Source organism: Culex quinquefasciatus, chromosome 1, assembly GCF_015732765.1.
Source record: "Culex quinquefasciatus strain JHB chromosome 1, VPISU_Cqui_1.0_pri_paternal, whole genome shotgun sequence".
Classification (NCBI taxonomy): Eukaryota; Metazoa; Arthropoda; class Insecta; order Diptera; family Culicidae; genus Culex; species Culex quinquefasciatus.
Genome location: NC_051861.1, coordinates 13,567,465 through 13,580,491, shown reverse-complemented (window position 1 = coordinate 13,580,491; position 13,027 = coordinate 13,567,465). Strand labels below are relative to the sequence as shown.

Genomic DNA, 13,027 nt, shown 5'->3' with positions numbered 1-13,027 from the left:
AAAACGCCCCCCCAAAATGTTACCGTCTGTAAAGCGCTAAACTTATCCGAAGGCCCTCTAGCTTGGCTCGTGCCAAATCCTTCTGAGAAGTAGAAAAAAAAGAAAACATTTCGCCAGACGGTTTTGGGTGGTGCCGGCGGTAATACACATGCAAATAGATTTTTGGCTCCTTCTCGACTTTTTACACCACGGACTGGGACTGGAGGACTGAAGTGGAACTTTCTTTTCAATGTCAACCCGGGGGTGGGTTGGGGTATTGTGAGCATTGGAAGCTGAAAATAGAAGCAACAAGCCACCAACCGACCATTCCAGAGGTCATATCAATGAGTGAAATTACTCGCCAAGGGGTGATCGTTTTGGGGTAGTTGGTCGTCAAATAAAGTTAAATAGGGAGAAATGATTGTTTCAAGCAAATTGAAACTGGTGTAGTGGACAGATTCAGGTAAGCCTGTTTTTTTTAATAAACTTCTGCAAGTCACATTTTCGTTGCAATTAAAATAAGCTTTTCAAAACAAAAATTGTCATCTCTACTAACTCAAAATTCAGCATCAAACAATTATCCCGATTGCCAAAAGACCGTTCTACAAAACCTCCTTCCATAGCCACAATTCCTTACGTTCCTTGGCCGAGATTTTCCTTTCTTCCTTTCTCTGCCCACGAACCAAGCTAAAAACTGCTGTTTTGTGTGGAAAACGAGCGCAAAGAATGTTGATGGAAAAATTGCTTCCAGCTGGCTGCAACCTTTCTTCCCTTTCCCTTCCAATTTTCAGCGTTGCCGGCAGCACGAGCCACGGCAAGGCACGTCGGAATGAGTCCTCTCCTTCGGCTTTCATTTCCGCCAAACATCCGTTCCTAGTTCCACCCCAAAATTGGTTTGGGAGGTCTGCAGCGTGGGGAAGGATCGTGGGAACGAAATAAGAAAAAAAAGGAAAAATAATAGTATATATAACCACCCCTGATGGGGCATACCATCGTGTTAGGTTGGGTGTGTGTTTGAACCACGATGAAAAACGAGGTGAAGAAAGTTAAATTTACTGTTATGAACTTTTATCATGCAAAATACTGCGCGGGTGAAGCGAGCAGAGGGGAAAGCTCTGCTGGCTTTCCCTCGTAAACCTTCAATGGGACAAAATTTGCTGTGGATGATATGCTGAGATTTGCAACATTTATTTATGAACTCCTATGCTAAACTGAGCTTTAGTTTAACTTGGACTTTTTTTCGAAGCTCAAAAAAAGGCACAGAAAAAGTTTTGAAATTTCCAACAGGTTAAAGGTGACAGTGTAATTGTATTATTATTGATTACAAAAACTCAATAAACTGCAGAGTACCAAAAAAATATGAATTTTTTTATCTTATCTAATTAAAGGTAAAGGTAATCAATATTAAATCAAATTTATATACGTATTAAATACCGTAAACTGGGGTCAAACGGGACACATGGGGCGAATTGGGACAGCAGTTTTAACTATGTTGGAACACAATATTTTAATTTTTCTGGCTGGTTTCGGTTAGAACAGACTCAGACCAACAAAATGTGTACATCCATTTCCAAATTTAAAAGCTTTAAGTGCTCTAAAAACTGCTGTCCCTTTTCAGACTGTAGTCCCGATTCGCCCCAGATTACGGTATATTAAAAAGAGTTGAATGTTACAAATGTAGTAAACACGATAAACGACAGAATTTATTTTTAGTGAATTTCCTGCGAAAGAACAAAGTTGGTTATTTCGGGTATAAATACTACAAAATCATTCTAAGAAACCAAGCACATCACATTCTCACATTCTCAGATTGAAACCATGGAGGCACCTGGCTTCTAAGCACGGATTTATATGACTTGTACCCGAAATTTACAACTTTGTTAAAATAACTGAAATTAAATTTTGTTGATTGAAGCGTGCTCAGGTAGCCCAAATCTGAAGCGTTTACTGACGTTAACTTTAACGTGAAGACTTCCATCATTGTCATGATTTTTCCTTAAAAGATATAAATTTTGCTTCGCTTTCAATATTTTTACAAAATTCCTTCAACAATTTGTTTAGAAGAGTGCCCTACACAAGCTGATTCCTTTTGGTAACGATAATCCCATTCCTTGTAAAGTTATGGGAATCGTCATTAATCAATGATTGCCAACTAGGACGTTAATGACTGTGCCACAAAATTATATACATTTTGAAGCACATTTAATTTAGATCAAAAACTCTTTCAGTGGCTTCAAAAAGGCAACAACCGGCACATGCTGTTTTTTTGGTGCTGAAATTCGTTAAATTGAATTTGATACAGAATATTTATAGTGATGATCAATTTTCTTCGAAAATGATCAGCGGCTTCACCTTAAGATATTTTATGATTACACTGAGTAAGAGACGATTCAAGCTCAAACTTTTGCCACGCGCAAAACGGGCTGTCAAACTTTGTTGGCGTTTTTCTTTAAACCCCGGGTTGATTTACGTGTGCCACTATATCTCGAGATGGGAAGGTCCAAATTGGCTGAAATTTGAGGTAAAGACTCTCAAAATGTATCCCGTGTACGATGTCCAATTTTTAAAATAAGCTTTAAAAAAACAAAATATCTTTTTTTATATTTTTTTGAAAATCGAGCCTCGTCATGTACACGGAATCGGTTTAACGGGTCTTCACCAAAATTTTGAGCCGATTTGGTCAAGATAGTGTTGAGATATCGTGGCACCCGTTTTTTTTAAACTGCTAAATTGAAATTGCTATATCTAGTCAATGATGCAACCAAATATCTTAAACTTGTTTTGTTAGTAGGTGAAAGAGTATATTTGAATGCCCTGAAAACAGAATTAAATAGAAGTGTGTGATCATATTAACCTCTGACTTTTTTGCCGATATGTATGTATGTAACCCCTTAATTCCAAATCAATGCAAAGTTAATTTGCTATTTAAGTTTTACATAGTCTTTCAAGTTGAATTGTTATTAGAATGCAACCAATTGTTTAAATTAAGTAAAACATGATTCCCCATGATTTCATTCCACAGAATTTCATTCCTCCGATAAACCGTTCCTCACAAATTCATTTGCCAAAATGACTTATTCCCCAGAGTTCTTTTTCCCCGAATGAATCCAGAAGTGGTTTTGTTGTTGTTTAACCAAAATAAGGGTATTTATTATAAGAAAATCATGAAATTCATAAAGATTTTTGTTTTTTTCGAATCTTATGAAAAAAGGGGTAATTCTCTCTGTGTTCCTTCTGATAAAAATACTTGGATTTTTTCCAAACCTTTATTTTGTTTAATAGCAAATTATAAGACATTATAGCAAATAATAACACATTGTGAATTGATTATCTACTGAATGAAAATCGATTTAGGTTGAAATTTGGAATTTCAGAAATTCAGGCTGATTTTTGAAAAAAGCCCAAGATGTAAAAAAGCAATAATGTAATTTTATACCAAAAAAAACTAATATTATGCCAGTTATTGCATGTTTTGCCGTTTCAAATGTATCCAACATTAAATAATAGTTTTTTGCTAATTCGTCGATAACGTGCTTTATTGTTTCTTCAGTCATTGGCCTTAAAAAGTTTAAATCCAAATCAAAAATCAAAATTTAATGATGAATGAAGGAAGTGGAGTGAATTGCTCACTGCAAATTTGTTTTATTGATTTTCAGAATAAACAAATATTTAACTAACTACCATTCGAGGGTTACCAGCCGCATCGTTGCTGTCGCAAGTGGCGGCGTCGTCGTCGCCGGAAGCTGAAACAGGAAGTCGAACAAAAAGAAGAAAAAAAGGTGACGACGACGACTCTCCCGCCACACACACACACACACTTTCCCTCTTTTTCCTTTTATGCAAAGTTTCTCTACACACCAAAGGGAGGTAGGTAAAGTATAAAAGTCGTTCGCATAATAGACTCCACTTCATAAACACTTTGCAGAGGGTGGGCGAAACTGGCTTCGAGTTATTGAACAATAATGAACCTGAAGTGACGATTGGATTTATTGGATTAGATTTATTGTTGTTTGTGGGGGTGTGAAAAGCTCTTTCCCTGTAAATTGCTCGCTATTTCTGGCCCAGTCCGTTGGGAAGCCAATTGAGGACTTTTTCTTTGAGATTTTTTCCTTTCGTTTCTTCTAGGGCTGCGCGGTAGCGGTGAATGTGAAACAAATGCCATGTCAGAATGGGTTTTGGTAACACCTACACTCAACATGAAGTGTGGTTTTTCTTTTATTTTTCTGGTTACGAGACGACATTTTGATTGCTCTAGTTTTTGATGGGTTAACCAGGTGTTTTGTGATAAAACATTTTCTCTATATAGAGGAGAGAATTATTTTGGATAAAGCCCTTCTATGCGAGATTTTTCTTGGGAAACGATTTCAAGGATTAATTGATTGGGAAACAAAATTGTACATATATTTCTAATTGATTACATAAAAACCATGCCATGTAGCCTAGCTTTCTAAGCGGTAGTTCCTGAAAATTGTTGTTAGTATTGATCATTTTTGTAAGGAATACTGGAATAATTTTGGTATGATCGATGACTTTTCATTGATTTTTTAAGTCCAAATATAAACCAAGAAAAGATTTTTTTCTGTAACTAAGCTTTGCTAAACGTAAGCAACAATGTAAGGTAGCTGTAAATCGTTTTCATCACATCTACGAAAGTTGGCATATTCAGTGGGTAGAAAATGAGTGTTAAGCAGACGGGTTGCTGTGTTGCTTCAAGAACGATACGAATCGATTTTTGGTCGGAAATTGACAGCTGATACCATGGAACCTTGTAAATTTCTTGTTGTAATTCGTCCTCCTGCAAGTAAACAAGTTGAAAGTGTTATGCAATAAAGCTGAAACCGATTCCAACTCCAACTCCAAAACTAACAACTAACCGCTTCCAAAGCAACTGTTCTAAAAAATCGACCATCTCGAGCCACCCTAATATTTTGGAACCGGCTACGAACCATCGTAATTACCTTCGTTTGCAGAATGGTTGCTAGAAAGCAATAGACAAACATCTCATAAATGATGAACATGCACGGAATGGAACCTGCAACCCAGCCAAGCTGAAACAAAAACAGGTTCAATAAGCCTTCAAACAATTCGACGTCGTCGTGCTATCTTGTCGCACCCGCCATTTTGACGTTCCGAGAAAAACGCGTTTTAATGTTTGACCTTGAATATACAAAAACGAGCGCACGCAATGTAAACAATAACAAACACGTTTTGTTTGGCTGACCATTCTGTGCATTGTCCCAAAGTTTGGTTGAAGTTGGTTGCTGGAGTCCCGAGTTATAATTACAAATGTTTACGGTAGTCTAGCTTGTACGTGCGACAAACGCATCCTGACTTTCCTGGCCTGAAATCCCTTTGGCCTTTTGTCGCACTTACATCAATTTTCATGGAGTGACAAGATAGCACGACAAAATTGAAACTACTTTCATATGTAAAGTGACAAACATGCACGGAGTTTTTCCGGTTTTTGTTGAATATCTCAGGATTGAAATCGAATTTTGGGGATCTGTGAAGGTCAAAAGGTGAGGCATTGTGAGCTGCACAAAATGGCGTTCTTAACTCAATTTGGCCCAAAATGCACGTACGACAAGTTAGCACGATGGCGATGAATTGATGGTTTAACTCACCGTTGCGACTGCATACAGAGATAAGCAAAGAGTTGCTCCCAGAGTTGAAAAAATCACGAAAAAGAAACTTCTGTAAATCATTTCTACTGTACCCACAAATCTGAAATTTCGATTAAAGACTTTTTTTATTAGGTCCTATAACCAAATGTAAACATTGAGTATATCCCGCTTACTCCGATGGACAATGGCATAAGGTGTGAAAGGGATGCACTCGATGGTTACACATTTGTTTATACAGCAATTCCCCACGAAAACAGCATGGAAAAAAACAAAAGTGCTCGGATCGGGCTCAAAATTTTTGTGGGAGTTCCCTGGCCGAAATAATTAGACCCGTATTTTTTTGTTTGGCCATTAGGGTGGCCTACGCCGTGTTAGGGTGGTCTGAAAAATGGCCATTTTCGTCGATTTTCGCAAAACCACTTTTATTGAAAAATCATAACTTCTCGCCATTTTAACCGATTTCAATTGTCTTATACGCAAATGAAAGGTGATAAGTTGGCCTTTCAAAGAAAAATAGTAAGAAGTTTCAAAAATCTAGCCTAACATATGAAAAGGGCGTATGAAACTTTAAAATGCCGTTTTGACGGTGTCTGGACCAAAGAGCCTATGTCTGGAAATATTTTTATCGGATTCCCTGGACATTTTTACATAATATACTAAATAATGGAAGGAGTTCATTAACAGGATTCCGAGATATGATTTTTTCAAAATAAAATCCGTGTTTTCTGACGAGCCGCGCGCAAAAAACGGAGAATGACGAAATTGGCAAAAAATCAACATTTTTCACTAAAACTGCGATAACTTCAAAATTTCAGCGATGACCTATACATGTCTGGGTACCAAAAGTTGCGTCTTTTAATTACTAAATTTAATTACTAAATCTTTTAATTTAATTAATTGTTTGCTGTATATCTGGAGTTTTTTTGAAAAGGTCCAATAAACCATTTTTTTTAGTTTTTGCTTTTTGGGTGTTTTTGAAACCGCCTTGAGTCAGGGGTATTAAAAAACACCCAAAAAGCAATATCTGAAAATTTGGTTTATTGGACCTTTTCAAAAAAAACTCCAGATATGTACACAGCTAAAAAAGTAGTAATCCAGCTGTGTGTAAAAAGCCTGGGTGTAAAATAAATATTGCATTATTTTATGCAATTTTATGTGATTTTACACCCTGAAACATGTAGCCCATCCGTATGGAAAACCTACTTGACCGAAATGTCAAACTCATATATGCGTTTATCCTTGCAGTTTTTCATCGGTCTGATAGCCGAGTGGGCTAAGGCGCCAGTCCTTACTGTGGGTGCTAGGTTTGAATCCCGGCGGTTGCAGTTTTTTTTGTGTTTGCAAAAAAATATACATGCAGTGTGTAATATTAAGTGTTTATTTTGTCGAAGGTGATGTGAGCAATTCTCTACCAAAACCGGAAATGGATTTTATTTGTATTTTTTAATTTGGCTCAAACTTTGTGGGGGCCTTCCCTATGACCAAAGAAGCCATTTTGCATCATTAGTTTGTCCATATAAATTTCCATACAAATTTGGCAGGTGTTCATACAAAATGGTACGTATATATTCGAAAATCTGTAACTTTTGAAGGAATTTTTGATCAATTTGGTGTCTTCGGCAAAGTTGTAGGTATTGTTAAGGACTATTTAGAAAAAATAGGTACACGGAAAAAAATTTCCCGATTTTTTTATTAACTTTTTTTTCACAAAAACTCAAATTCCCAAAATACGTATTTTTTGATTTTCGAGATTTTTTGATATGTTTTTAGGGACAAAAATCCGCAACTTTTGAGCTATAGAGAAACATGGTCAAAAAATCTGCCGCCGAGTTATGATTTTTTGAAAAACTGGTGATTTTGGAAAAATCGAAATTTCATACATAAAATTTTTGACCTCATTTTTATGCAAAATTGAATTTGCAATCGAAAATTACTTTACAGATTTTTCGATAAAGGGCCCCGTTTTCAAGATATAGCCACCGAAAGTTTGATTTCAGCGAAATATTTGCAGTTTTTCAATTTTTAAAAATAGTGACCATGAGTGACCATTTCTAAAAATATTTTTTTTGAAAAGTTCAGAAAATTTGCTATATAATTGTCTAAGAGACATTGAAGATTGGACCTCTGGTTGCTGAGGTACAGCGGCTTAAAGAAAAAGAAACACGAAAATTGAACTTTTCTAAGTCTCACCCAAACAGCCCACCATTTTCTAATGACGATATCTCAGCAATTAATGGTCCGATTTTCAATGTTAATACATGAAACATTCGTAAAATTTTCCGATCTTTTCGAAAAAAATATTTTGAAAAAAAATAAATCAATACTAGCATTTTTAATGGGCATAATATTCAATGTTTGGCCCTTTTTAAATGTTAGTCTTGATTTAATTTTTTTCAAAATATTTTTTTTCGAAAAGATCGGAAAATTTCACGAATGTTTCATGTATTAACATTGAAAATCGGACCATTAATTGCTGAGATATCATTAGAAAATGGTGGGCTGTTTGGTGAGACTTAGAAAAGTTCAATTTTCGTGTTTCTTTTCTTTAAGCCGCTGTACCTGAGGTCCAATCTTCAATGTCTCTTAGACAATTATATAGCAAATTTTCTGAACTTTCAAAAAATATTTTTAGAAATGGTCACTCATGGTCACTATTTTAAAATTGAAAACTGCAAATATTTCGCTGAAATCAAACTTTCGGTGGCTATCTTGAAAACGGGGCCCTTTATCGAAAATCTGTAAAGTAATTTTCGATTGCAAATTCAATTTTGCATAAAAATGAGGTCAAAAATTTTATGTATGAAATTTCGATTTTTCAAAATCACCAGTTTCAAAATCATAACTCGGCGGCAGGACCATGTTTTCTATAGCTCAAAAGTTGCGGATTTTGTCCTAAAACATATCAAAAATCTCGAAAATCAAAATACGTATTTTGGGAATTTGAGTTTTTGTGAAAAAAGTTAATAAAAAAATCGGGAAATTTTTTTCCGTGTACCTATTTTTTCTAAATAGTCCTTAACAACCTACAACTTTGCCGAAGACACCAAATTGATCAAAAATTCCTTCAAAAGTTACAGATTTTCGAATATATACGTACCATTTTGTATGAACACCTGCCAAATTTGTATGGAAATTTATATGGACAAACTAATGATGCAAAATGGCTTCTTTGGTCATAGGGAAGGCCCCCACAAAGTTTGAGCCAAATCAAAAAATACAAAAAATAAAAATGGTCGAAATCGGCCGGTTTTGTAGAGAATTGCTCATGTGCATGTTTTTGCATGCGATTTTACCATCGGATTTTTTGCTGTGTAACCCTCTACAACCCAACCCCGCCTATAGACGAGCTTCGATTCAAAACATCGCCAAAAATCCATTTTTAAACAAATTTTTGATCTTTAAAAAGCATTGGAAAGAAGAACTCTTGCAATTTTAAAAAATTTATGGGTTGGAAGTTTTACTTGTTTTATGTGACATTTTTGTAGGGGTCAATTTTGGCTGTGTTTTTTACTAACATTTCCTATATTTATGTAAAAAGAAGTTTGCAGTAATTTTTGTAGTGTCCCAGATAGAGCGTCCAATTTCCCGGGGTTATAAATTTCCCGGGAAACGGGAAATTTTCAACCAATTTCCCGGGAAATCCCGGGAATTCCCGGGAAATTTAAATTTATTGAAAATTGTTTTGAACTTCGTTCTGCTGCAACTAAGTTGTTGAGAACAGTGACTGAAAGGCTAAAACAAGTGTGAAGATCAATTAACAGCTTAACTGCATGTAAAAAATCATAAAACTGCAAGAAAATGTTATTTTTTTCTTATTTCATAAGCTCCAATAGTACAATAAATAAAAAATAATGTCATTTATTTTTTTATCAAAGTAATTAGACAGTGAGTAGTGGAACAGCATCTAATTCCGTGTTGGCAGGTCAGCACTTTGACGTTTAATTACAACTCATTGAAGGCGGTTTCAACTGAAATAGAGTGATAGGTAGCTCAATAAGAAATGAGCAAGCAAGTTACTTTTAAAAGTTTTGCAAAACTAGTTGTTAGAAAAAAATAGCACATTGGATGGAGTTAGGAGCGAGTGCTTAACCTGCGAAATCTACGAGAATTTCCCCTAAAATGAATCCATACTCCACAATCATACAAATTATTTTCTTGCCTCTGTGACCAGTAAAAGAGAGCGTGGTTTGATATAAAAAGTTGGAAAAAAAACATGCAGAAATTATGTTTTTCATGACAAATAATGACATAATGGTTTCAGTTCATGGACAAAATGACAAAGCAAAAATCAAAATTCTCTTGTTTGTTTTACTTCAAACAACTCAATGTTTTCAAATATTTGGAATTAACATCATGTCACAATCAGTCTTACATGATTTGATATTTAACCTTCTAACACCCATTGTTACACCAGTGACCCATTTTTCTTTTACTACATATATTGTAATTTCTTGTATACCAGGTATTTAACGAATTGAAATAATTCTTCTTGTACAAAACTATTTTAAAAATGTTGAGATACCAAATTGATTTTCAACTCATTAGATCATGGTAAACAAAAACGTAAAAATTCTTAATTTAATATATTTTTTATTAAATAACTCCAAATATTCTTGAAAAAGCTTACCTAATTTTCCCGTAGGGGACCATCCATAAACCACGTGGACACTTTTTTGGGAATCTCGAACCCCCCTCCCCCCCTTCGTGGACAATTGTCCACACAAAAAAAAACTTTTTTGTATGGAGCGTGGACAATTGCCATAACCCCCCCCCCCTCCCCCTTAAGTGTCCACGTGGTTTATGGACTAGCTTCAAAAATTAATATTATCCGATATCAAAGTGTCTGATAATCTGATTGATTGTATATGAGCTATAAAATAAATTTAATTGAACAAAACCATCTTTATTTATTTTTCTCTGAGCATCTAAAAAATGGTTCCAAAAAGTATAGAAAATGTGTACTTTTGCTTAAATTTCGGGAATATATTTTTTCGGGAAATCCCGGGAATTCCCGTGATTTTTTTCCCGGGGCGGGAAATTGGACGCTCTACTCCCAGACTATGTCTCTACGCATTTTATTACAATTAAAATGATAATGGTGCCATTTCATAGCAAAAAAATGTGAAATACATGAAAAAATTAGATTGGCAAAATGTAATTATAGAAGCCGGTAGAATAGACCAAATACTACTAAATACAATCATAAACTAAACAAGATAAGTACAAATTAAAATACTAAAACTTAAACAAGCAAAACGTAAAACAAGAGAAGTAATGTTTTTCGTAGAACAAAAGTTGCTCAAAATGACCTCCTGAACACGAGAAAATAAAATTGGGCAGAAGAGGGTTAATCTTACTTACTCAAGATGTTCCTGATGACGTCTTATAATTTCTTTAAGTTTATCTCGCATGTCCAAGTCACTACTTTTGATGCCCCGTAGTTTGATCATCAGCATATCAACTTGGGTTCGTGAGCTCATCATTGTCATAAAATGTAGAACATCTGCTCCCAAGTTTTCCGAGCATATGAACAGTGTCATTATGACTTGCATCACGACGTTACACAGATATCCGGGCCACGAAAAACGATCGAGGTATGGAATCCAGAATCCAAACGAGAGGGCTTTCTTCCCAGCCATCAACGAGTACAAAAATGGTCCCATTGCCAGTAGAAAGCCCAAATAAATATAACTCGTAATGATAATCCTTGTCATAATGTTCAACAGTGAGACTTGTTCCATTAGAACTTGCTTGTGGTTGTGGCTTTCTTCTTGGTAGATCTTCTGGGTGTACTCCTGGGTCCAAATCAATTCCTTGCGATAAACGAGAAATGTTATCATTTTCATGACCCCCTGGATACCGATTCCAACCGTCACAAGACAATAGATGAGATCATCCACATTTTGACGCACTTCATAAATTGTAAACGGCGTAACGATTCCGTAAACCACAAACACCGTCAGCAAACAAGCCAAATTCCAGGAAAACACTTTGTAATCTTTGCTGAAAATATTCAAGCCCGCCACTCTGGCTACTTTGTTGGGAATCTCGATCAAACTTGTATAAAACTCCGAAGGATTCTTGTAAGAGTGCTGGAAAAACTTGAATCGTTCCAGCCGTTGGATGTACTCCATGATTGTCATGACTGCATCACTTCAAGAGAAAACACAGAATGAAATTGTGGGTAAAATCGCTACAGTTTATAAGCTGCTACTAAAATATTATACATGCATAAACATTAAACATTTTGAAAGTATGTTAACCACATTGTATCGGTGGGAAAATCAAATGTGTGCGCTAACGTATCGTTGCCTCTCATCGAATCAATATTTGATGAGCTTATTGTAATAAAACAATTTCGCGATAAATTGCTCTTTTATCTTGAGCAAAAACATGTGTTTCGAAGGTCATGTTTACAACAAAGGAAATTATTTCGAACTGACTTGAGACATTTTTAAACAACTTCTTTCTGCCCTGGTGACCTCTTTCTACAAAATATTGAAAAAAATTCCAAATCACAAATGTATTTTTTTTTTCTTTCCCACAGGTAAGCTTCTTTCTCTATCTGCACTACCTGTTCTAAATCGTATGTTTTCTGGTTGCTGGCACAGTTTTTCCCTCCACCCCTGTAAGTACCACTAGTCCATCCTTTTTTCCGGCTACGTGAAAAAACAGCACCACACTCAAAAGGACACGGTCCTTTCTGCCGGCTAGGCGAATTAAACTTTCACGTCCATTTCCTGATCCTTATTTCCCCTCCCCCCGACGAGTGTCGGCCCTAGCCCAGACTGTAAATCATAGAAAATTCTCCCAAAGAAAATGCGAAAGACAACGGTGCAAAGTGAAACGCAAGCACGCTCGATTTCAAGTCTTTGCCGTTAACCCGAAAGCCACTCACTCACACTCACAATGGGGACAAAGACAGGAGGATTTTTCGTTTTGCGAACAATTGCTGGCGCTTTTCAAAGGATTTTTTCAGCAGGGTTATGAAAAAAATACATACACGAATTTGATAAAATCATAGGAATAGAAAAAGTATTGTAATTTTCATAACGATTGTGTTTACCGAAAATTACAAAAATTTCGAAAAAAAAACAATGAATTTTCCATCACTGGCTCAGTTGGAGAACAAAAACAAAAAAGTCTTTTCCAACATTGAACAAAAATCGGGTTCGCATCCAACTGCGACAAACTCAACGCACAGCTTTACAAAGCTTATAATAAAACGAACCGAACTTTCAAGGAGGACATTCGGTGCCGTCCACCAAACCCTTTTTTCCAGTGTTATTTATCGCTCACGCAGATCGACATTTTCGCACGGGTCTTTGGACTGCCAAGGTGAAATGGGTGTGGATTGTCGTCATCTTGTGAATTTTTCCTTCTTTTCCTTTTTACTAGGAAGGGGAAAAGGTTAGCAGGGATTG

The 13,027-nt window shown here is 35.8% G+C and overlaps 2 protein-coding genes across 2 annotated transcripts in view; one reads left to right on the top strand and one right to left on the bottom strand.

The window, feature by feature from the left end:
• The window catches only part of LOC6037403 (chondroadherin), a 133,168-nt gene that overhangs the window by 34,643 nt on the left and 85,498 nt on the right, over positions 1–13,027 (top strand). The window lies entirely within an intron of this gene.
• Positions 3,952–11,764, bottom strand: LOC6037406 (putative odorant receptor 83c). The gene is made up of 4 exons (XM_038248154.1): positions 10,965–11,764; positions 5,604–5,703; positions 4,938–5,027; positions 3,952–4,774 (listed from the first exon to the last, which is right to left on the bottom strand). Exons 1-4 carry the CDS (start codon positions 11,744–11,746, stop codon positions 4,565–4,567), a joined length of 1,182 nt encoding a protein of 393 aa, XP_038104082.1. The 5' UTR covers positions 11,747–11,764; the 3' UTR covers positions 3,952–4,564.

Excerpts from the sequence above, each read along its gene's own strand:
- LOC6037406 (XM_038248154.1), bottom strand. The coding sequence starts at position 11,746 with ATGACAATCATGGAGTACATCCAACGGCTGGAACGATTCAAGTTTTTC. Across the intron at positions 5,704-10,964 it reads CGTCATCAGGAACATCTTGA|ATTTGTGGGTACAGTAGAAA; the intron begins GTAAGTAAGATT and ends TCGAAATTTCAG. Across the intron at positions 4,775-4,937 it reads CAACCATTCTGCAAACGAAG|GAGGACGAATTACAACAAGA; the intron begins GTAATTACGATG and ends GTTTACTTGCAG.